The 22955-nt window shown below is 46.8% G+C and overlaps 1 protein-coding gene across 1 annotated transcript; it reads right to left on the reverse strand.

Moving 5' to 3' along the window:
* Positions 1–1302: 1302 nt before the first annotated feature.
* On the reverse strand, positions 1303–11197 carry ITM2A (integral membrane protein 2A). Its single transcript, XM_064669565.1, has 6 exons — positions 11039–11197; positions 7415–7546; positions 7005–7193; positions 5819–5929; positions 4578–4728; positions 1303–2384 (listed from the first exon to the last, which is right to left on the reverse strand). Exons 1-6 carry the CDS (start codon positions 11120–11122, stop codon positions 2296–2298), a joined length of 756 nt encoding a protein of 251 aa, XP_064525635.1. The 5' UTR covers positions 11123–11197; the 3' UTR covers positions 1303–2295.
* Positions 11198–22955: the final 11758 nt, after the last annotated feature.

Here is a 22955-nt window from a genome sequence, read left to right on the forward strand (position 1 = left end):
TCCGCGTCCTGGCGCCCTGCCTGGAACATCTAATGACTTCTCAAGGAACTGACTTCATTGCTTTTAAAAGCTTTACCAGGCAAAGGTAAGAGAAAGTGTTTCAGCCCCTCTGGAAGCAGGTCCAGCACTCCTGTACATGGCTGGAGGTGGCCAGACTCTGCACAGACACTCTGAGCAGGAAAGAACAATTCCTGGGGTCTATTTTCCATAAAATCAAACCTCCTGCTGCAAGAAAGTGCTTCTTGCTCTCCACAACCAACACATTTCCAAGCCCTTCCACTCCAGGTTACCAAAACAAACCCATCCTGGTTGTCCCCCCAGACAATCCTGAGGAGGGAATTCCTACTTGTCCAAGCACACAGCAAGTCTGGAGCAGAAACTTCCTAGTGCAGCTGCTTCCCTCAGTAACACTCCTGAGGAAAGCAAACCTGACTCTGTGACAGTGATTACAGCTTTCTGCAGCATTTTATTTCAGTAAATTCAAGTATATAATGAATACTCTCCTACACACACTATTTTAGAGCCAAAGCTGTAGTTTTGGGATAAATCCTCTGCATGGCATCACCCAACACCTCGGGGGAAGAGCTGTGTTGGTCTCTGTGTTAGAATTCCTGTGTTCTCTCCTCCGCAGTTTCATGAGCAATGACTGACTCCTACAGCCACTTCCCACTCCCCCCAGTCCTCTGCACACGAATCCTGCTGTTTTCCTTCCAGCTGTATAATCCCAGCCACTTTCCAGGAAAGCTAGAAGGGGTCAGGACACACTTTAGCTCTTTGAATCACAGACATTTCACTGCAGGACTGTTCTCTCTGCGCTCTCAGCCCAGCAGAGCTCAGGGGCAGAGCTGACCCCAAACTGCTCATTAACCCTCCGCTGTCTCAGTCTATCATGACATGCTGAACAACCCCCTCATTAACAGTGCCCTGGGCACACTGGGACAGGCCAACCTTCCATCACAGCCTCATTAACATCAATATTCAAATGAATTGCTAAAGACACCCCTGCCTTGCTGTGCCCCAAGTGCTCTGCTCAGCTTCCAGCACTGACCACAGCGAGAGCTCCCCGTGGGGATCACAGTTACATTTCACACAATATTGGAGTGAGGGGTCTTTTTTTCCCTCTGCTCCTCGAGCTTGTTTGGCACCACAAAGCATTTCCACAGCACCAGGAAGAGGAAATCCAGCTTCACAAGCTGAAAAAGAGGTTAAGGGGGGTAAAAGGAAGAGCACTGCACACTGCCCCAGGCCCACAGCACCACTCCCCTCACCTCTGAGCACCAGGAAGTCACACAGACACCAAAGTTTTAGAGAAACATTTATTATAGGGTTGCAGAATTTATGCCAATATAAAGTCCCTTAATAAAACTCTCGAGTTTATCGACTGCAGGACACTAACTCTTGGTTATCTTTAAACTGCAGCTTTCAAAAAAAAGGAACATTGCTCTGACTGCAGCAGTAAAGCTACTTGCTCATAAAAAGTTGATCTAAAAAGTTTATATAAGCTGGAGTAGTTTAAGTTTACAACTACAGTCACATTCACAAGTGAGCTACAGCAGAAGAGATCCTTGAAAGAGGAAGTTACGGGATAAACCAAGTCCTAACCAAAAATACTGACAAGCTTTAAGAGCAACTCTATCCAAATCTAACAACTAAATGCCACAAAACCAAACCGAGGGAGGAGAACTCAACGTAAGCTCGGGGAAGGTTCCAAATATACATACGAATTCAATACAGTAATTGCACAAAAGAAACAGGGTAGTGTTAAAGGTTTCTGGTCACTGAGCTTGGATTTTACATGCTTCACACATGGTCGTTAAAATAAACCTTTAATGATCCAGATGAGGGGGGTTGAGCCAGGACAGGGAGCGCAGAGCTACTCTACAGAACTACACAAGATGTGCAAACCACAGATTATTAATATTAATCATTCTGTGAAAGTTAAGGTGAACATAACTGGTTCCAGCCAAGGAACTGGTTAACATTTTTATATATATATATATTTTTCTGCCATTCCCAGGTTACACTAAATCAAACACATTCAACAGATAAACTGGTATTAGCCTTCTAAAAAAAAAAACCCTTACTCAAATTTAAGTTTTACATGAGACAACTAAAAAGTTATACCAAGGATCAACGAAAGCTGAAATGGTGACTTTGTCTTTTGAAATACAAGCAGTACACAGAAGATGCATAAGGCTTTTGATTATCACTGCACGGTTTAATTTCAGAAGTCGATGTCTAACGCTCAGACTTCCCAAGGGAGGTGTGAACAGGTCACCTCTCATCCACCACCCTTCACTGCTGACAGATCTTTGTTTCAACAACGAAAGAGTTTTCGAAGTGTCTGATGGAGTGACAGTTCTCTGCTGCCCGTTTCTGCACACCTGGGGACGAGAGAGGACGAGAGCTGAGTAAAGCACAGCCACAGCCCAGCAGCAAGGACTCCCAGCTTTGTATCATCACAAACAGCAGCAAGATACCATCACTCAGTACATCGTGTTTCTTCAGCCAGGAGTTGCCAGCAGAGCCTGGCATTGGGTTTTTTCCATCAGAAATCCCCCACGCAGAGGGCATTTCCCAGGGTGTGCTCTGCAGAGCTGCCTTCACCTTGGGAGGATTTGCTACTCAACTGATGACCTCCCTCAAGTTTTTCCTAACACTACTAAAGTGATTTTCTCTATTTTGGGACATGCCAGCATTGGGTCTGACCCAGGCACTTTACCTGTATCAGCTGTGACTCTTTACTAAGGGACAAGAACAGAGCAGTTCTACAATCCAAGACAAGCTGCTCACCTAAAGCACTTCAGCAATTAAGAGAAGATTTATGCATTGCTTAATAAGCAGAGAATGTTCACAGTAAGCAAGAGAAGCACTAGCTCTTAATTAAACCAAACCCAGCAGGGCACTGCTGTAGTTTATAAACACTTAAAACAGGCTCTGCTGCAATTCCAAGGCATTAAGATGGAGATGAAGTTTCCAATGCCCATCTAACAGGATGACCTGTCTGGTTTCTCCCATGCCTTCAAGTTAGAAATCCAGGGAACTGCCACAGAACCTGAGGTCAGTTTGATCCAACAGATCACCCAGGAACTCTACAAAATCCAAGAGCCAAAGCAGCAACAGCTACATGAGAGAAGCTAAAGGAGTTTATCCATTTCTGATTCATTTATGTGTGCATGGCTTGGACATGCTGCAATAAAGGTGTGCTTTATTATTATTATTATTATTATTGTTATTGTCGTTGTTAATATTATTATTAATAATAATAATAATAAATGTGATTGGGAAGGCAAGACAAGCCCTGAACAATGTCCTCCTCAGCAGCAGCACTCTGCTGTTTGACTTGACTTTCCACCCTCTCCCCTCCACAGGTAAACAAGGAGAGTTACAGCACAGCAACAGTACTAGGAAACATTATTCATTTACCAGAATCCTTTTGTGCAAGAATTCTGCAGAAATCTTTTACTCTGCAGTGAAGATGTCAACAACATGCTCTAGCAGGATGATTTAAGGAAACATCACAAACACTCTTCACAGTACTGTCTGCAGACTTGCAGTGACAGCAGCTGTCAATTTAGCCCTGTTCCCAAAAATCACCCTCCCAACAGCTCACAGACAGGTGCCTCTCCCTCCCAGAAGGGCAGCAGTTCCTCTGCCTTCACGTGCCCTACACCATGAGTTACAAAGAATCCCTTTAACGTTCCCACATAGGGAACCTGCCCTCCATCCAGAACAGGACATTGTACAAGCAGCACATGTGGCTCCTGATGCTGCAACTGGGCTGAGGGAACTCTTGCCTAAGAGCTTGGCAGGAAAATAGGAGCAGAGAGTTCCAACAAACCAAACATTTGCATTCTGAAAGGCTGTATCTGACAAAGGATTAGCTCCCTGGGTTTGGTGAAAGGCTGTATCTGACAAATGATTAGCTCCCTGGGTTTGGTGGCAGCAGCAGATATGAAACGATTGAAGAGCTACATTGAACCAAAATTCACAGCAATGGATTTCTGTACCAGAAGGTCAAAGCATTGACACCTCAGGCTCTTCCTCAGAATGGCAAGGTGGCAGGAGACAGGCAGTGAAGGAACAGCTCAGCAGCTCCTCTGAAGTGTCCTTCCTCTTTCAGAGAGGAAGTCTGGGATGTCCGGAGCTCACTGTTCAATTACTTTGTTTTTCACAGCAAGTGAAGCAGAAGATAATGTTTGTACTTGGTGTTCCTGGAACCCAGTTTTGGATAGGACAGTGACAGAATAAGCTGCACCTACAGAGACTCACATTATCTGATGGATTATATGAATTTTGGGGCCAAACTGACTTACAACTTCAACCACAAGACAGAACAGAAATAAGCTTAAATTCCAATTTGGCTTGGGCATGTGACCTGTAATTCTGTAAGTGAAACTTTCTCAGCATGTTCAAGTGACACATATGTGAAAGCACAGGAAATACCCAGCACATCTATGCTTGGCCTCAGCTCATGCTCAGCACTCAGATTTCCAAGTGTAAAAACTCCCAGGGTTTAAGTATCTCCCTCTTCCCTACTGAACAATAGATTTATTTTGTTACTGAGGGGAACTTACCCAGGATCTGGTCTCTGCGCTGAAGTCTGAAGGTCTCTTTTCCCACACAGAGCTGGTAGATGAAGATGCCCAGATCAGACACATTATCAATCTCCTCTGTGACCACCATCTCCTCACGGACCAGGTAGGTCTGAGGCAGGTAAGAGCCAGTCTGAAAGAGAAAAAACCTGGAGATACAGACTTCTGCTAACAGACAAAGCTCTACATTTTACTCCTTGCTTTGGAAGGGCTTCAGCCTGCAGATTGCAGCTTTCCTTCTATTTAATACTAAGATATGCTGGGCTTGACCAGCTGCATACCAGAGAAGTTAAAACCTGACAAAGGCCATTTTTAACAGTTGCAGTTACACCCAAACAAAGCACATTTAACCTCAACGCTGCCGGCCTCACGTGAAGCAAATGTAAACAGAACCTGGGCAAGTTTATTTGTGCACAACAAAGTTTGCAGTTAAAGGAGAAACAAAGTATTGTGAAAGGTTCCGGGTTTGAGGCAATATATTTCTAATATATAAAAAGCAGGGCAACGCACAAAAGGCTTCATCAGAAGATCACAGCACTACAAACAGCCTCCCACCCCTCACAAGCAACTCCTAAAAACAGGGGCAGGGAGATGCTCCAGGGAGACACAGAGCTTGTCTTCAAGAAGCAAACAAGACCAGTGGCCTCTCGAATTAGGTCTAAAACAGTCAATGATTTTTTTAAAAAGTCCATTTGACACCCCATAGCTGAGTACTGCATTTAATTGGGAAGTAGCAGCAAGCTCTATGAACTTGACCCATAAGTCACCTTGGAAAAACACCAGTTTTAGTGACTGAAGAGTCCAGATGCTTGTGGTGAGCTCATAACTGCAGTGCCAACAACAAGGGAACAAGTTACCATTGTTCTTTTCATCAAAACTCTCACGGGGCAAACGAGCTTTCCGGGAGGAACTTTCAGGTTTAGGCTTTCAATGATATTTGGAGCTTTATCAAATTCCTTTCTAACAGCTAAATTTAACCTTATCTGCTGGTTGCTTTCAGCTCTCATAAAGCCAGGTATTAATAAGAGCATTAGGCATGAATCTACTCAACATAATATCCACTGACAGCTGGCCTTAACTCCAGCACAGTGACTGAGCCAGGGGATTATGGACTTTGATGGCAGGAGAACTGTTCCAGTAAGAGCCTGGAGTTCAGGAGCAGCACCAGCTCTCTTATCAAAAGCCATCTTGTCAGCACAAGTCAGCAGCAAAGCTGCACATACCGCCAGCTTTGCAAAGAGATCCATCAGGTTCCTTGGAGGCATCACTATGGACGTGTTCAGCGGGATCACGTAGCAGTTGCCCAGTTGCAAGTCGAGATACGCTGTCAAAAGCTATTTTAAAAAAATAAGGTTTCAATCAATTGAGGGGGCCTTGGATTATTAAAACACAGCTTTACAAGGACTAAGGAGGAAGCTGAAGAAGCTGAGATCACACACAGATAGGCTCAAGAGACGCATTCAGGAACTGTCTACTGTGAGAACTGAAATGTTAACAGCTTTGCAAGCCAAATGTGGTTACAGTGATAGTTTACAAAACCTTTGTGCAGAATAGAAAGCTGACTATAAAAGCAGTTTTTATCATAATTCTAAAGGAGTACAGTTTGTACTAACACAGAGGAAGTATTTGTGATCATGCTCTCAAAACTGAAGAGGTCTAATTAGGCACAGTGCAAACAAAAGGTAGCCAGCTGCTGAGAAACAATCACTCCCTGTAAATAGTTCTTCAGGAAAAGTATTAAGCTCTAGAAGGTCTCATCGGCATTACCACCGAGCACAAGAACTGCAGAAACTAGAATTATCTATTTATTCTATCAACATTGCCAAGGCTGGCTTTACAAACAACCTACCAGAGCTTTTACAGCTGACTAAGGGTAAATGTTAATACTACTGACATGACTTCAATAAAAAAGTCAAATTAAAGCCATCCTCCCATCTTTGCCTTACAGAAAACCCATGCAACTAACACAGCATTGTCAGGTCAAGGTTTCAGCTCTTTAAGTGCTTTTTCAATTCCCTTCTCCAAGGCCCACACGTGTTTGCAATCCTGCATTTTGCTGTACGTTTGGCAAAGCCTCAGTTTCTTAGCTCACATTTACAATATTCTTCTACCCTCACTGCCACTTACAGGGGGTTCCTGACCAAACAGCAAGCGGCACTTCCAGACATCCCATGGGCAACAATAGTTAAAAGTTGCACTGCAGGGAGATGCATCTTCCTGAGAAACAACTCAGGGAGAGGAGTTCACCCCCACATGACTGCAACACCCTCGCAAAGTTAATCCTATTGCAGAGTTCAAGGGGTCAGATCTCCCACACTCCACCCACCCCCGAAGAGCAGCTGGCACTGGCAGAGCTGCGAGGCCCCAGAGTGGCAGCCCCGGGGCCGTGCCGTGCCCGCTGAGCCTCACCCTGTCGAAGTCGTGCACGATGGCAGCGGGGTCGCTGTCGGAGAACTTGGGCACGGGCACGTCGATGATGGCGATGTTGTCGTCCTCGCGGATCTCGGCCTCCTCGGCGATGGGCAGGAAGTACGGCTCGGCCGCCCGCTCCCGGCCCTCGTTCTCAAAGTAGCACATCTCCCCTCGGTACACCTTGTGCTGGGAGAGCAGGCTGGTTAGGCACAGCACACGAGCCTGAGAGCTGCATCTCTGACAGCTCTGCTGTGACACAGCACAGGTCTGCCACACCTGCAGCTCTTAGAAAGGACACCACGGTCCTCACATCCCACTTCCTGAAGGTTTTCTAGTGTAGTGTAATCCAATTATAATTACACTCTTATATTCACTGCTGCTTAAACAAAAAAGAACTAGGAGATTACCTTGGGCATGAAGTACTTGTAGATGCAGGCTCCTCCAACAACCACCCCCGCCAAGATGAAGGCGAGACCCAGCAGAGTCAACAGGCATCTTCCAGACGAGCTTTCACCCCTGTGTGTGGCAACTTCTGGGTCCTTGAAATAAAGAGGGATGAGAACTTAGAAAGTGCAGCTGCTCTGAATTTAAAGTGAGCTGTTATCAATTGCTTCACTTCGACCCACCATCTTCTGCTTCTTCTAACTGTGAGAACTGCAAGCCAGCATCATACAGTAAGAAAACACTTACATGAAATATTACTGCATCAGATTAAGATCAATTTTCAAACGCTCCTGAGAGTATTTTCTTAGTTAGATGATGTTTTCTAGACAAACCTTTGTCCAGAAACTATTTGAAGTGTAAGAAATTTAAATAACTTTAATAATAAAGATACAGTGCTGCAGCTACGACATAGTTCAAAGAAAAAGCAGGATTTGTAGATCAAGGTCATTGAGGAACAGAGTGTTTTCAGGCCTCTTCCCTCTCCTCCTCTGGCTATCACGTGCACTAACACTACTTTTCCTCACAAAGCTGGATTAAGAGACGAAGCCAAGATGCGACTTTGTTGGCTGGGGAACAGACAACTGGCACAAGCCACCAGGTTTAAGAACTTTTAATATGCACAAGCAAAGTCCACTCTGAAAGAAAACCACTCGTCAGCTTAAACTCAGCTTCCAACTATGCCAAATAAAAACAAGGCCCTGTGGCACATCCTACCCTGCAGCTTCAAAATACTGTCTCTTCTACCTAAATCCCAGGAAGTTTTATTCCTCTTTAGTCCAATAACTAGTTCTGCCTGGTGTTCCCTCAAACACAAGATGACTGCACCCAAGGGAAACTACTCTCACATAACATGATGGTGAGTTGAGCAATACCAACCACAAAGGCAGTGGTGGTGTCTGAATGGCAGATTTAACCCTCCAGAGTTCCTTGAGCACCTTCCCAGACTTCCAGGTGAAAGGCTGACACAAGCCAAGTGGAGAGGGGAACAGCAAAAGTACTTTGAAACACCAAACCATCAGAAGAGACATTTCCTTTGGACAAACACACTCTGGGTTTGGGTCTTTCAAATGGAAAAAAAAAAAAAAAAGGGCAAAACCCAAAACCAACCAAATCCACATTTAGATAACCTCTGTATTTGGTCAAGTATGTCCCTTTAATGATTCCTGAGTCTGGGATTTAGTAGCTCACTTTCAAGACCTGCTCTTTGTAGTGGTCAGGAAGGAAGAAAACTGGATTTCACAGTAAAAGATCTTTTCCTGTGAGGTGCTCCCAGAGTCAGTGGCTGCACTGGGCACAGCAGCTTCCATGGCCTTCACTGGGTCCCACTGTCTGCACTCCAGAGAACACAGCATGTGAAGTGACCTGTGCTCACAACAAGCCACAGCATTATCACCAAGGCTCCACATATTCCCTGCTCAGCAAGATGCAGCAGCATAAAAGTCAAACATCAGTTATGCAAGTCCTGAAACAAAACCCAAGCTGTTTCGTGAAAGTCAATACTCCCACATTCCACTCGCACATCCTCCAAACACAAAAATGTTGCTTCAGCAAGACACAAGCTGCTACAATTGGCTTGATAAGCATTTGTTCAAAACAAAACAAAAAACCTGAAAAAGCAAACCCAACCTCAAGTCAGAATTATGCCACATTTATATGGTGCTACGTGAAAAGCATCTTTCAGGGTTAACCAGCTTTATTAATTCTGTTCTCTTCACATTCTCCCACCTGAACCTACACCTTTCAGTGCCTTACTCATCCAGCCTGTCACTACTTGAACACACCAGTCTGCAGCAGTTTTGGCACCCCAGCCATCCCAGTGCCGGCATGATGTCGACATGTAATTAGCTGCACTTGCACTTCACCTATTTCAAACAGAGCAAAGGGATTTTTAGCACATTAAGCAGCAATGTGGGCAGCTCAACCTGAAGGGCTGACAGAGCCGAGAACACAGTAAGACTTTGCTCCAGTAGGTTACAAAACCTCTGCTCAAAAATAACACATAAAAATCATTTAAAAACCTACACAGAAAATGCAGTGCTAAGCTGTAATAACCTTAGACCTTGTTACAAATGAGGAGTAAGAGAGGAAAAGAAAAATCATTTACTGTAACACTGTTGCCAGTCAGTCCCATCCCAAAGACTCTGCAGGGAGGGTATTCTGCAACCTCAAGGGTTTCCTGCAGATATTCCAGGGGACTTTTATTGTGCTGTTTCAGCCAACATGAGCCCTTAAGCTTGTTTGCTCTGCACAAATATTCCAGCAAAAGGAGACATTAACAACCACTCGAACAAGTCTGTCTTGGAGTAAAATTATGAACTTGATGTTTACAGGCAACTCCAAGCCCTCAAGTCAGAGTGAAGAGCTGTTAAAAACCCACGTAGTGCAAACACTGAGAATATTCCAAATTGAGAGGAGCAGCTCCCACGAGAAGAAAAAAAGGAGTGTAGGTGTTTATTAGAACTATTATATTCAGAACTTGCACGGTACAGGGCTGCAAATATATATACACACATATATATATATATATACGAAGTTGCCTCAGGAGTAGCTGATGAGTTTGTCTCACAAGAAACTGGTTAATGACATCTTCAAAATTTAAATTATTTATCTACCCTGTTTCCCTACTTTCTCTCTGTCCTTTTGATCTTGTAACTCGGAGCTACGGTATTAAACGTGCACACATAAAAGTCCTAAAGCTCAGAAGAGTACATTGAGCAATAAAATCACACTACATCCCTTCTCCTTCTAAAGGGAGGCTATTTCAGGTGAGGCTGAGTGGGCTGGAAGGCCAACTGCCTTCCTGATTACAGCTTAGAAGGGGAAAAAAAAGAAAAAACCCAGACACTAGAGTCCAACTCCACAAGTTCTGTCGTTGCTTTTTTAAGTTTCCTTACTCCCTCATTACAAATAAACTCGGACCACCCCACATTCCCCCTCCAGAGCCACTGCTGTATTTACCCAGAGGGTGAGCCCCTCCGACTAAAGCAAGGCACCTTCAAAACGAATTTCCCACAAACCGGGAAGGTTCTACCCGAGCCAGGGACGCGCGGCTCACTGGGAAGGAAAAGCCAACCGCAGGGCGCTCGCCCGGGTTTCTATTTAAAACCCTTTATGGCAGGTTTCTTAATTTAAGCGCCACTCAGCCGCCTCCCCGGGAGGCTCCGGGCGCCGCAGGACGAGCGCTGTCCCGCTTTGTTTGCTGGAAGGCGCTGCCGGGGGGGCCCTTTCCCCGCGCTCCCCCCGGGCACGGGCTGGGAGGTTTAAAGCCCCGTCAGGAAACGCGGCGCTGGCTCGGGCCCAGCTGCGAGATAAACACCCGGTGCCGTCCGGGGGTGTCGCGGCACGGCACAGCACAGCACAGCACAGCACAGCACAGCGGCCCCGCGGCCCCTCACCCTGCGGGCAGCGACCCTCCCGCACCCGCCCGGGACAGCGGCCCCACACGAGCCCGGGCCCCGCGGCCGCCGCTGCCTCCCCCGGCCGCGAGAAAATGGCGGCGGCGGCTTCACCTCCTCCCGCTCCCCCCCAACACTGCCCCGCTCCTGCCGCCGCTGCCGCCGCCGCCCGCGACGCCGCCGCGCCCGCACCTTGTCGGCCACGAGCGCCTCGGCCGCCTCTTTCTTGGGCTCGTCCTTGAGCGCGAAGGGCGAGTTGAAGGCGATCTTCACCATGGCGCCGGCGCTCCTGCCGCCTCCCGGAGCGGCAGCGGGGACAGCGCGGGGGGGGCGGGGCACGGCCAGGACACGCCCCCCGTTGGCCCCGCCCCTGGCGGCGCGCACAGCGCCCCCTGCTGGACAAGAGCCTCACGCGGCTCGCCCGCTTTCGCGCCCCCCCCCCCTCCCGCTCCCCTCGGGATTATCAAACGGGGAGCAGTGGGATTGCTGAGGTGGAAAAGAGCTCTGAGATCATCGAGTCCTGCCTCTGACCAATTGTCAACCACCTTGGCACCCAGACCAGAGCGCTGAGCGCCTCGTCCAGGCATGCCTCGGACACCTCCAGGGCTGGGCGCTCCAAACCTCCCTGGGCAGCCCCTGCCAAGGCCTGACCACCCTTTCCAGCAAGAAATTCCTCCTGATGTCCAACCTGACCCTCCCCTGGCACAGCTGGAGGCCGTTCCCTCTCCTCCTGTCCCTTGTTCCCTGGGAGCAGAGCCCGACCCCCCCCGGCTCCCCCCTCCTGTCAGGGGGTTGCAGAGCCAGAAGGTCCCCCCTGAGCCTCCTTTTCTCCAGGCTGAGCCCCCCCAGCTCCCTCAGCCCCTCCTGCTGCTCCATTCCCTTCTCCAACTCCCTTCCCTGGACATGCTCCAGTCCCTCAATGTCTCCCTTACTCGAGGGCCCAGACCTGGACACAGCATTCAAGGTGTGGCCTCAGCAGTGCCCAGCACAGAGGGACAATCAGTTCCTCAGTCAGTTCCCCAAATCCTGCTGGCCACACTATTCCTGATGCGGGCCAGGTACCACTGACGGTGACATAAAGCTCTTGGGGTGATCCAAACTCCCTTTTCTCCTCATGTTTGTATGACGAGCTCCTTTGAACAGCGTGATGGGCCGGGGATGGGGATACTTTTATCCAGGTATCCCCCTATATCGTGAAATACAGCCCAAGATAATGCATCAACATTCATTTAACAACTCCAAACAGGGACAATCACAAGATCACACAGAATCACAGGATGGTTGGGGTTGTAAGGGACCTCTGGAGATCATCCAGTCCAACCACCTGCCCCAGGCAGGGTCACCTGGAGCAGGTGACGCAGGGACACATCCAGGCGGGATTGAAATGTCCCCAGAGAAGGAGATTCCACCCCTTCCCTGGGCACCTGTTCCAGGGCTCTGCCACCCTCCATGGATAGAAGTCCTTCCTCATGTTGAGGTGGAACTTGTTCTCTTTTAGTTTATGGCCAAAGCTCTCCAGATGTGGCCTCAGTAGGGAGAATAACATGTTTCATGTATTAGACTGTCTGAAACAATCTTCTCCTTCATGTGCATGGAAATCTGTGTCTGTCTCACTGGAGCTTGGCTTTACAGTTCTAGAAAGAAATCTGGTTTGAATCTGGTGCCCACACTACGGACCCCTCCCTTGCAGACAGCTGTAATTAAACAGAGCTGAACACTTATGCAAATATTGCAATAAGTAATTCTGCTGAGAGTAAACAACCTGCAGTGTGTATTCCAGCATTCAAAGCATGTTCCTGTTATTCCACAGATGCAATTCACTGTGTTTCCTTTCAAGATCATAGGTTTGATATTGCTGCCTTTCATGTTCGTAAGAATTTTGACTTTGACTTCAGTCAGAGGAGAACAAAGTCTTCTGTATCTATTTAGTCTGACTTGGTCTAGTACCAGAAAACACTTTAACCCCATTTTACCAAGAAACCAGTGAAAAATCAATTTTCATACTTCTTAGCTTTAGCATGTTAGGAATAAGTCAGGCCATACTCTCAAAGTCCCTGAGACACAGATTTAGGACAGATTAAGAAGTTTCTCAGTTTTTCCCCTCCTTACACAGCTGATACCAACTGTCAGCTCAGTCAGTACCTGCTCCTTCCAAACACGTCTCCTCCTACAGTAACCTGAGTGTATCTTGTAGAATACCAGGTTGGGAAGACAAATTCCACCCCAAAAGAATCATCAGGCTGAATAAATGTTAGAGATCTCCATGGATGACTCCACTGCTTCACCTCTAAAATGCTTTTGCTTCTTAGTCCTGGCCCAGTTTTCTTTCAGACTTCTGTCATTTATTGCAGGTCAGGCCTGGAAATCCCAAGATATCTAAACAATTAATATCACTTCTTCTTTGGAATTCTGTAATATTTCTGATTTTCTTTACTGTTAAAATACTCTGGGTTTAGTTTACTGGTATTTATTCTGAGATCGTCTTTATCACCTTGACTGGCAAGAGATTATCCCCTGATCCTTAATTATCCTTTCGATCCCTCTGGTGTCTGTAATGTTAAAGCAACACTGCTTAAAAAAAATAACAAATATATGGAATAAATTGTCTTAGAGAGTGAGGGAATTTGGCCAAAAGAAGGGAGAACTGGTGTGCTGGGACGGCTGGGATTCTGTCACGTTTAATTTTGCTCACAAAGAGGACTGAACTGTGTTTCTTAAAACTGATATTAAACCCTGACACCTCCCATTTAGTGGTAGTGATGCTGTAAGGAGCCCAGACAGTCTAAGAATATTAAAGACCAGGGTTTGTAAGGTGAGGTAGTACCTTTTATTGCACCAATCCCATAATCCCGCTGGGAGCTCCTTTTTGAGCAATCCTACTTGGCACTAAAACTAATTTTTACCGTGTGAGAGTTTTTAACTATTCCAATGCACTCTTTAAAACCTCCAACTTTAAAATACATTGATATTTATTCCATCTTCTCCTTTTTTTTAATGCCAGGAGAACACTTCTTTACCTTTTGGGAGCAATGTGGTGTTATATTTGTCCTAGTTTTTAAAGTATTCTCACACACTTTGAAGTAGGAGGTGCTGCGTCTGTGAATAATCCTCAGTCGTGGATCTCGTTCTAGTTCAAACAGAGCTGGGGGGAGGAAAGCTCAGTCTGGCAGGACGTGTAAGCACACGCTCAACATTTCAATGGTCACTCACAGCTCCGTGTTAAACGTGTTGAAGCGCTTTGTTAGACCTAAATGTATTTGCTTAGTTGGAGCTTCACACCCTCCCTGGCATTGCAGGAGCTCACAGGGACAGGGCTGTCAGAGCGTTACACAGCTGAGCCCAACCTGGACTCGAGGTGTAAAGAAACAGTAATTAACACATAATTATTAACAGTTTTAAATATACACTGTATCCAGCAGTTGAATTTTTTTGTGAGCACTGTAATTACTGAAGAAATACCACAAAAAGTAAACAACAAGTGCGTCACACAGGACTGTCAAAAACGAAAGGGAAACTACAGACTTTCTCCTTTAGAAAATACCCTCTCCCAGTTTGACGTTTTATATTTTTCCAGATGTCTGAAGTTCTACTTTTTGCCTCCAATCCTTTTCCAACCGTCTTGCTAAGAATTCCTCCCTCATCACCTCCTCACCCTCACTCTCCAGCTCTGGTATTCCGTGTCTCCATTCCTTCCCTATCAGTGACCTGGGACCTCCTTTGCCTTCCTACCTGTTCCCAGGGCTGTTTAGACAGAAGCCATCTGGATTTCAGACTGCTGAGAGCTGCCAGTATAAACTTTGGTAGAGGAAAGTTTTTCCCACCAAATCGAGGTGACTTTGGGCCCTTGACTGAGGATCTGTGTGTCTGGACAGCAAATGCTGTTTGCTCTGCAGCCTTCCCTTACTGCCTGGCAGGATTTTCCTCACTGCAGCAGCGTTAGATTAACATCTGTGGCAAAGAAAACACACATTACTCATTTCTACTGATGGGCTTGTTACAAAACACTACAACAGGAATGTTAGATGGAAAATCGCCTATTTACATGCAGGGAGAAGTCATGAGTCCCTTTTCTCTGCAGTGATTGGGAGTGGAAGGGATGAGAAGAGGGAGCCTGAAGGAGACAAAGAGGTGATTACCAATAAAGCAAGAACATCAAGACCACATCATGGCTGTGTTCAGGCCCATGTTGAAGAGGACTCACTGCCCACACAGCCACTGCCTCACAGAACAGAATTCCATGAGAAATTCCAGTCCTCTGGAAAATCTGCCAAGCAAGCAGCACACCCAGAGAGATCAGCAACCCCAAAGGATGGAAGGGCCAGCTGTGTCTGTGGTGTAACTGCAGTGAGGCAAGAGAGATCTGTCAGAGCCCTGGCAGAGTCCTGGCAGATCTACAAAAGCACTGGAAACATGCTGCTGGAGGGCAACCAATAATCACCCAAAGCTCAAAGTGCCTTTTATGGAACTGACTAAATACACATTTTTGGATAGAGATTAACATTTACCTTGCCATTGAAGGGTGGCATCTGGGGTTCCCCCTTTTCCTTTCAGGATTGCTTCCCCCCAGACCCACCCTGGCAGTTCTCCCTCTGGCCAGGTGGGCTCAGGTCACTGCTCAGCAGCACCGTGGTGTGAGCTCCCCTGCCTGGGGCTGCTGCAGATCAGGACCCCCAGAGCGGGCAAGAACCATCAGGGACTGTTTCTTGTTGTACACCCGAAATGGGAATGTGCTGAGGACAACCCCACCCCTCCATCCTTGGCATTCTCTCTGTCTCCTGATCCCTAAGTGTGAGCAGGAGCTGCGTTTGCTCTCAACCATCCTGCTGGAATGCAGCACAGCGGGAGAGCCCACACCCACCCCGTGCAGACATTGCTGCAGTGGGAGCCTCTTCTCCCCCGGGGGTTGCCCATGCTGTGCCCACAGCCGTGTCTGAGCTCAGTTTAACGCTGAGGGTGGACCTTGTGTGGCTGTGCTGTCCCAAACCCTGCCCAGCCGGCCCTGGGCTGAGCCAGAGCTGTCCCTGCACCGTGGCTGGGTGAGGATGTTCCCGGCTGGGTGAGGATGTTCCCACTCCACGGGGCTCAGCTGGCAGAGATCCCCAAAGCTCTGTCACAACTCTGTGTGCGCTGGCAGAGCTTGTTTGGCTTGTTCCGTGTGGGTTTGCTCTGCGATAGGGCCCTGCCCACAGGGACAGCTCTCTCCTGGCTTAATGACACACCTACAGAGCTGGAACTCCTGGGCTCTGGAAATCATTGCTGGGAGGCCACAGCATCAGTTCGACATTGGTTAAATCTTCCAGTGAATCACAGAATTATTGAGGTCGGAAAAGACCTCCAAGATTGTCAACTCCAGCCTTTGACCAAACACCATCATGTCCACTAAATCAGAGCACTGACTGCCACATCCAGATGTTTCTTGGACAGCTCCAGGCATGGGACTCCACCACCTCCCTGGGCAACCCTTTCCAAGGCCTGACCATTCTTTCAGTGAAGAAATTTTCCCGATATCCACCCTGACCCTCCCCTGGCACAGCTTGAGGCCATTTCCTCTCCTCCTGTCTCTTGTTCCCTGGGAGCAGAGCCCGACCCCTGTCTGGCTCCCCCTCCTGTCAGGGAGTTGCAGAGAGCAAGAATACTTTATTATATGACACCTACAAACTTCACTAACTGACATAAATCAACCCTGGACTGTGAGCAAGAACACATCACCAATTTTTCCAGCAGCTACACTGCCCTTTGCTTTCTTCTACCTAATGAAATAACACAAACTTCCAAAAAACCCAAGTATTGATAGAAAATGGACCTACTTTCACCCTCATTTACTCTTATGGATGCGGTTTTTTTAAGAATACAGGTGTCTCTTTCCATCTGTGTGAAGCCTGTGCTGTCAAAAATAGCAATACCACAGAACACCTGTGCCAACAGCAGCTCCGAGGGCAAATATTGTCAGTTAAAGAGATTTAGTGCTGCTTTGTCCTGCAGATTGTCAGTGACGCTGTGCAGGGGGTGCAGGTTTTCTGCTGAGGTGACAGTGGTCTCCTGTGAAGATGTTTATCTGTGAGCAGAGGGTCTGACAGCTCCAGAGCCTGAGCACAGCGTGGTGGAGATGAAAGGTGGGTGTAGGATGCTGCCAAGCCCGGCTGGTGCTTCCTGTTCACAGTGTGGAGGAAGCCTGTGATCAACACACACACGAGTTTCCTCTTCACAGAGAGAGGAAGAGACACGGTCACACACACACAGGTTCACACAGGCACAAGCACAGACTTACAAAACCTAAGTTTAATCCATGTATGAAATATTACATTGTCAAAACAGACCATAGCAAAATTGTCCTAGTTTTGAGAAGATGCCTTTTGATTTCAAGGGAAAGCAAATCTGCAGACCACGGGTTTCACTGCAGAAGGTGTTTTCTGTTCATGGCACAGACACCACATCATGATACAGGAAATGGCTTGTGGTACTCTCTTTTCCTGTTCCAAAAAATCTCTTCATACTGAGGAGACACCTGGTGATGTGACAAGTCTTTGATGTGCTGCTGTCTTTGAACGTGTTGGCTCTCCAGCAGACAGTGGAGTGAACAGCATTTGTGTTTTGAAGGAGTGGAAATAAAAAAAAAAATCACTAAAAAGTTGTAGTTTTCTTCTATTTCACTTTTGTGTGAAGCTTCTCAGTTCAGAAAACAAGTATTTTTAAGAAAAGCAATTCGGGATGTATTGAAATCTCCCTAAGTTAATGTTAAAGACGTTCATTGGCCTGAATTTAAGATCCAGAAACATGGGAGCGTTTGGAAGAGAATTCTGTCGATTTTTAGCCCAACCTTCCTCTCAAAATAGGACTATCACCAACATTAGATTTGGTTTTCTGGACCTGAATCAGTCGTACCAAAGGAAGGACTTAGAGGCAGGAGGAAGTGTTTTCTTCCACTTCTCCAAGGGTTGCATCACACAGAAATACACTTCTCAACAGTTGTGGTGCAATGTTTCATGTCCTGGTAGTGCTCCAATAAACCAGGAACCAAATCATGGCTCATCATCGATAATCTCGAAATCCTTGTTTTGGAAATTCATCCAGGATCATTTTCCCAAAGGCCTACAGACTCTTTACAGATTCTTCTCTTGGGATTTCTAATATTTTCCAAAAAAAATAGAATGTTTCCTCTGCTCACAGCCTGCTGCCTTTGCTGCCATGTGAAGTGGCCTCCACATACCTGTGAGGCTCAGCAGGAAAATTAGTTCATTCTCAGCACTGCTTGAGTCTCCTGTGGGGCTGTCAGGAGAGTGATGACCTTATTTCCAGGTTATTTTCTTCTACTTCTTCCCAGGTGAATATTCCCATTAGTGAAGGACATGATGTCCCCTACTATGTCCCCCTTACTCTGTGTCATACACTGGAGGCCTGGAGATGATGCCATTTTGAACCCAAATTTAACCACTCTCCTGAAATGTAACTGCTCTCATTCAGCAGAGTTGGACGGTGGTTTCTGATAGGAAAAGATGCCACTGAAATCCATACAGCATTTGAAATTCTGCCATTTATATCTTGTATTACCCACTGGGAATAATAAAGATACCATATAGAAGGTGTGTCTTTGGAATTGCCTGCTGAGAGCATTGCTTCCATTTCTCGGATGAGCTGTTTTCTCACCTTAATTAGCAGTGGCTGCCCCATCCCTGGAAGTGTTCAAGACTGGGTCGGACGGGGTTTTGAGCAACCATTCCATGATTCCATGATTCAGAGATCTGTTATGGGCAAGTTGCTGCAGCCCTGTGGGTGCCCTGGGCTGAGGACAATTCCAGAGCTCTCTTTATTCTCAGGAAGTTGATCCTCAGAGCACTCAAGCTGAGCAGATCCCTGTCTCCTTACACTTTTCTCTGTCCCAGGAACGCTGACATTTCCAACTGAAAAACAGAAAAAGGGAGCAAAATTCTTTACAATGTCTGAAAACAAAAATTCAGGCACAGCTACAACTGAGTCACTATTTACGACTATTTTTATGTCCATAAAAAGGAACTGGTACAAGAAACCTCACGAAAGGGTGTTGGCTTTTTATCTGAAAAAGACAAAGACCTCTCCAAGGGTGGAGCTCCCAGGAGAGGGATTGCTCAGTGCTGGAGCTGTGAGGGCTGGAGAGGCAGCTGCCTGCAGGAAGCCTGTCCAATCCTGCCTATCCATGCTGCCCAGTCCTGCCTGCCCATGCACTTCCCAGTCTCAGCAGGCTCCTGGATTTGTGCTCTTGGCTGGGGATGGGCAGGGAATGTGGTGTATTCCACATAAAATACCAGCCAGGTAGATTTTCTGGCCCCTGTAAAACCCACTTTCAGAGACTTTTCTAGAGCTCAAATACCCACAGCAAAAAATGCAAACCTCACTTCTTTTCCTAGTTTTTCCACAATAATTTCAACTAGAAAAAGAAAACACTCCACCAGGAAAGTACTGTGTGAAACAAAAAGGCTGAAGGGAAGCAAAATCAAAAGAGAGATGAAATCTATATACTCAGGCATTGTGTTTTGGGGAAGTGCCTGTTGGCAAGGGTCAGGAGGAGGATGCTGGGATGGCTGACTCTGAAATTCTGCTGTGATATCAAATGCTGGAACTCAGTACAATATTTACAGTGATAATTTTGTATTGCAGTTCAGAAATAACTGTGGAATACATAATAAGGGGATTTTGCAGAAGTAAAATTGAACCAGAAGGTAAGGGGGAAAAAAAGGTACTGCCTCTGAAATATCCTTCTTTTGTCCCCATTCATGCCTCAGCTTTCCCACAAAGTGCTCTTTCTTCCACCATCTCCCCCTTCCCAGGTAATGTCACCTGCTTTGGAGTATGATTTCTTCTTGCAGAAGAAAAACCCCATTGTTCCACATCTTCCTCTGCTGAATTATGCCGGTGGCACCTACTTTGACAGAGTCTTCAGAGTTTCCTCATATCTGACTAATAAGAGATGGTGAAAACCACTATTCACTAAAAACCCCACAGATATGACCAAATGCAATGTATATCTGTAAATGTGGCTGAATTTTCTTAAATAACAACTAAACCTCAAACAAATGGTTTAATCTCAAGGCTCCATCTTGTGGCCAAGTAAAGCAAAGTCACTGATTGAGAAATTAATATTTGGTCTTCCTTAATATTTGTTCTTCCTTAATATTTGGTCTTCCTTAATCTCCCCCGGTTCTTCTGTAATAACCTCATCGTTCTGCTCACTCCTGTACAGGATAAGTTTGATTTAACACCCTTGAAAGCTCAGAGGAGCATTCAGAGCTGTGGTAATTGTGAAATAACCTGAGTATCCTGATTTTCTAAGTGTTTGTGTCTGATATTATTGTCCTTTTGTGTGTTTGCAGGAAAATCTCTTGCAAAGATGTAGGATTTGGCATCATTAAGTTTCACTAAGTCCTTCATTTAGAAGTGTATCAATTGTGCAAAGCAGAGAAAAGGTGTTGTTATTGCTGTGAGTGATTTTTGATCTGCAAACAGAAACTGTGATTACAAAGATGGTTTACAAGGGGGAAGGGGTAACCTGATTTTTGATCAGTTAGTAGGAATTCTGATTAAAAATATCACAGAATCATTAAGGTTGAAAAAGCCCTCTGAGGCCATCGAGTCCCCCCTGTGCCCAACGCCCACTATGTCACCCAGCCCAGAGCACTGAGTGCCACGGCCAGGCCTTCCTGGGACACCTCCAGGGCTGGGGACTCCAAACCTCCCTGGGCAGCCCCTGCCAAGGCCCGACCACCCTTTCCAGCAAGAAATTCCTCCTGATGTCCCACCTGACCCTCCCCTGGCACAGCCTGAGGTCGTTCCCTCTCCTCCTGTCCCTTGTTCCCTGGGAGCAGAGCCCGACCCCCCCCGGCTCCCCCCTCCTGTCAGGGGGTTGCAGAGCCAGAAGGTCCCCCCTGAGCCTCCTTTTCTCCAGGCTGAGCCCCCCCAGCTCCCTCAGCCACTCCTGCTGCTCCAGACCCTTTCCCAGCTCCCCTCCCTGGACGTGCTCCAGCCCCTCAATGTCTTTCCCTAAAAGCACCATATCCAGCTCTGTGCCGGTCCCGCAGTGGGACAGGCGGTGCTGCCTCGGCCAGATAAAGCCCCGGCTTTCCCTTGGCTTTCCCTGGGGGCAGAAGGAGAACGGCTGCTCCTTATCTGCTTCCTCCAGCTCCCCCACCAGTGCGTCAGCAGTTTTTTTATTTTTTTTTTTCTAAATATAAAGTAAAGCTGGTTTTCAGCAAGCAGAGGCTGGCAAGCTTCCAGGAGGATGTTCTGGGCGTGAGAGACAGCACCCATGGGTGCTCCCTGCCTGTCACCCACCCCAGCCAGCCAGGGAGCCCTGGGAGCTCCAGGGTGTGTGCCCGGGACAGGAAGGAGCAGCTCTTGCTTTGGGCTGTTCCTGCTGATCCCCGAGTGTAGATTCCTGCTAATTCTCTGTGACTGAATCCCAGAATCATTAAGGTTGGAAAAGCCCTCCGAGATCATCAAATCCACCCTGTGCCCGATGCCCACCTCGTCCCCCAGCCCAGAGCACTGAGTGCCACAGCCAGGCCTTCCTTGGGCATCTCCAGGGGTAGGGACTCCAAACCTCCCTGGGCAGCCCCTTCCAATGCCCCACCACCCTTTCCAGGCTTTGAGCCTTTCAAGAGATCCCTCTGCTATTTGCAACAGAGTTTGCAGTTCAATTTTATTAGATTGTCAGTAAACCTGCAGAGCTTAATTACACCCCAAAATTCTCTAGGTTTGAAGGCCCAGTCACCACTTCATTGTTCTCCACGAGCTGTAACTTAATGCAAACCCCTCTGTCGCTCTTCATTTTCTGGTTGTTTCATTCTCTCCTGCTGAGTACTTAAAAATGGCTTATAAATAAACACGGGGGATGATTTCCGAAATGTTCTGTATTTCCTTGCAAGGCTGATACTTCTGTCATTGGTCCCCTTAAGTGGTTTTGAAAGCTTGTATACAGGTTCCTTTTACAATGTATTTGAAGTTTGTAATCCTGCTTAAATACACAAAAATAGAAAGGATTAACGAACTGCCACGCTGAGGCCAAAAGGAGACAGAACTAAAAGCAATCAAGGAGCAGCCTATCAGATACATGAAATAAATTGGGGGGAAAGTGGGAAACTGTCAACAAAAATAATATGTTACGGATCCTCAAGACTTTGTGTTTATGCTGGAGGGAGCCTAAAATCATCTGTGGTTTCTGATGCTTGATTTAGTTTTCCACAAGCCTAATTAACACCAGATTAAGTTTGCTGCCACTATAGGTTATTGCTGAGATCGACAAATCCTTGCTGTTCATTTGTTTCCTAAAAAAATGACTGGAGGCAATAACAGCATGACACAGTCAATAAGGTTGAAAACAATGCTGTAATATTCATCTTTATAAACTTCATCTTTAGGAGAAACCTCAATGACTTTCCATATTAAATTCTGGCCCCAGAGTCCTTACGAAGGGAAAAATCCCACTGATCGAGTGTCCCATTGATTTAAGGTACAGCCCTGTGAATTTAAGCTAAAAATTACGGGTTTGCTGGACTAGATGGGTTGTTCCAGATGTTTAAAGCAACTCACCTGCTCTGGGGCTTGGCCAGGTGTGGGCCAGCAGCTCAGGGAAAGGAGCTGAGCAGGGCAGTGACTTACAGAGGGAAAATCCATCACGATGGACATCGACCTGTAATATGGATTTTTATGTGGAAAATATCCCGGAGTGGCATCAGCCATTAAATGACTCTGTCAATACAAATGTGGCAACATCAGGAACCTGATTCCCAGAAATAGGGATAGGACAAGGGGGAATGGCTTCAAACTGTCAGAGGGCAGGGTTAGATGGGATATTGGGAAGGGATTCTTGGCTGTGAGGGTGGGGAGGCCCTGGCACAGGTTGCCCAGAGAAGCTGTGGCTGCCCCAGCCCTGGAAGTGTCCAAGGCCAGGTTGGACAGGGCTTGGAGCAACCTGGGATAGCAACCTGATGCTTTTTGTGGGCTCCTGGCAGACCATCACTCTCTGAAAAAATCATCCAGGCTGAGGGAACAGATTCTCTCTGTGTGACTAAAATGTGGGATGGACATGGATGAACAAATATGGATTTTCACTGCAAGGCAGAGCCAACCCAGTCCCCAG

The sequence above is a fragment of the Pseudopipra pipra genome, chromosome 13 (assembly GCF_036250125.1).
Source record: "Pseudopipra pipra isolate bDixPip1 chromosome 13, bDixPip1.hap1, whole genome shotgun sequence".
NCBI classification, from domain to species: Eukaryota; Metazoa; Chordata; class Aves; order Passeriformes; family Pipridae; genus Pseudopipra; species Pseudopipra pipra.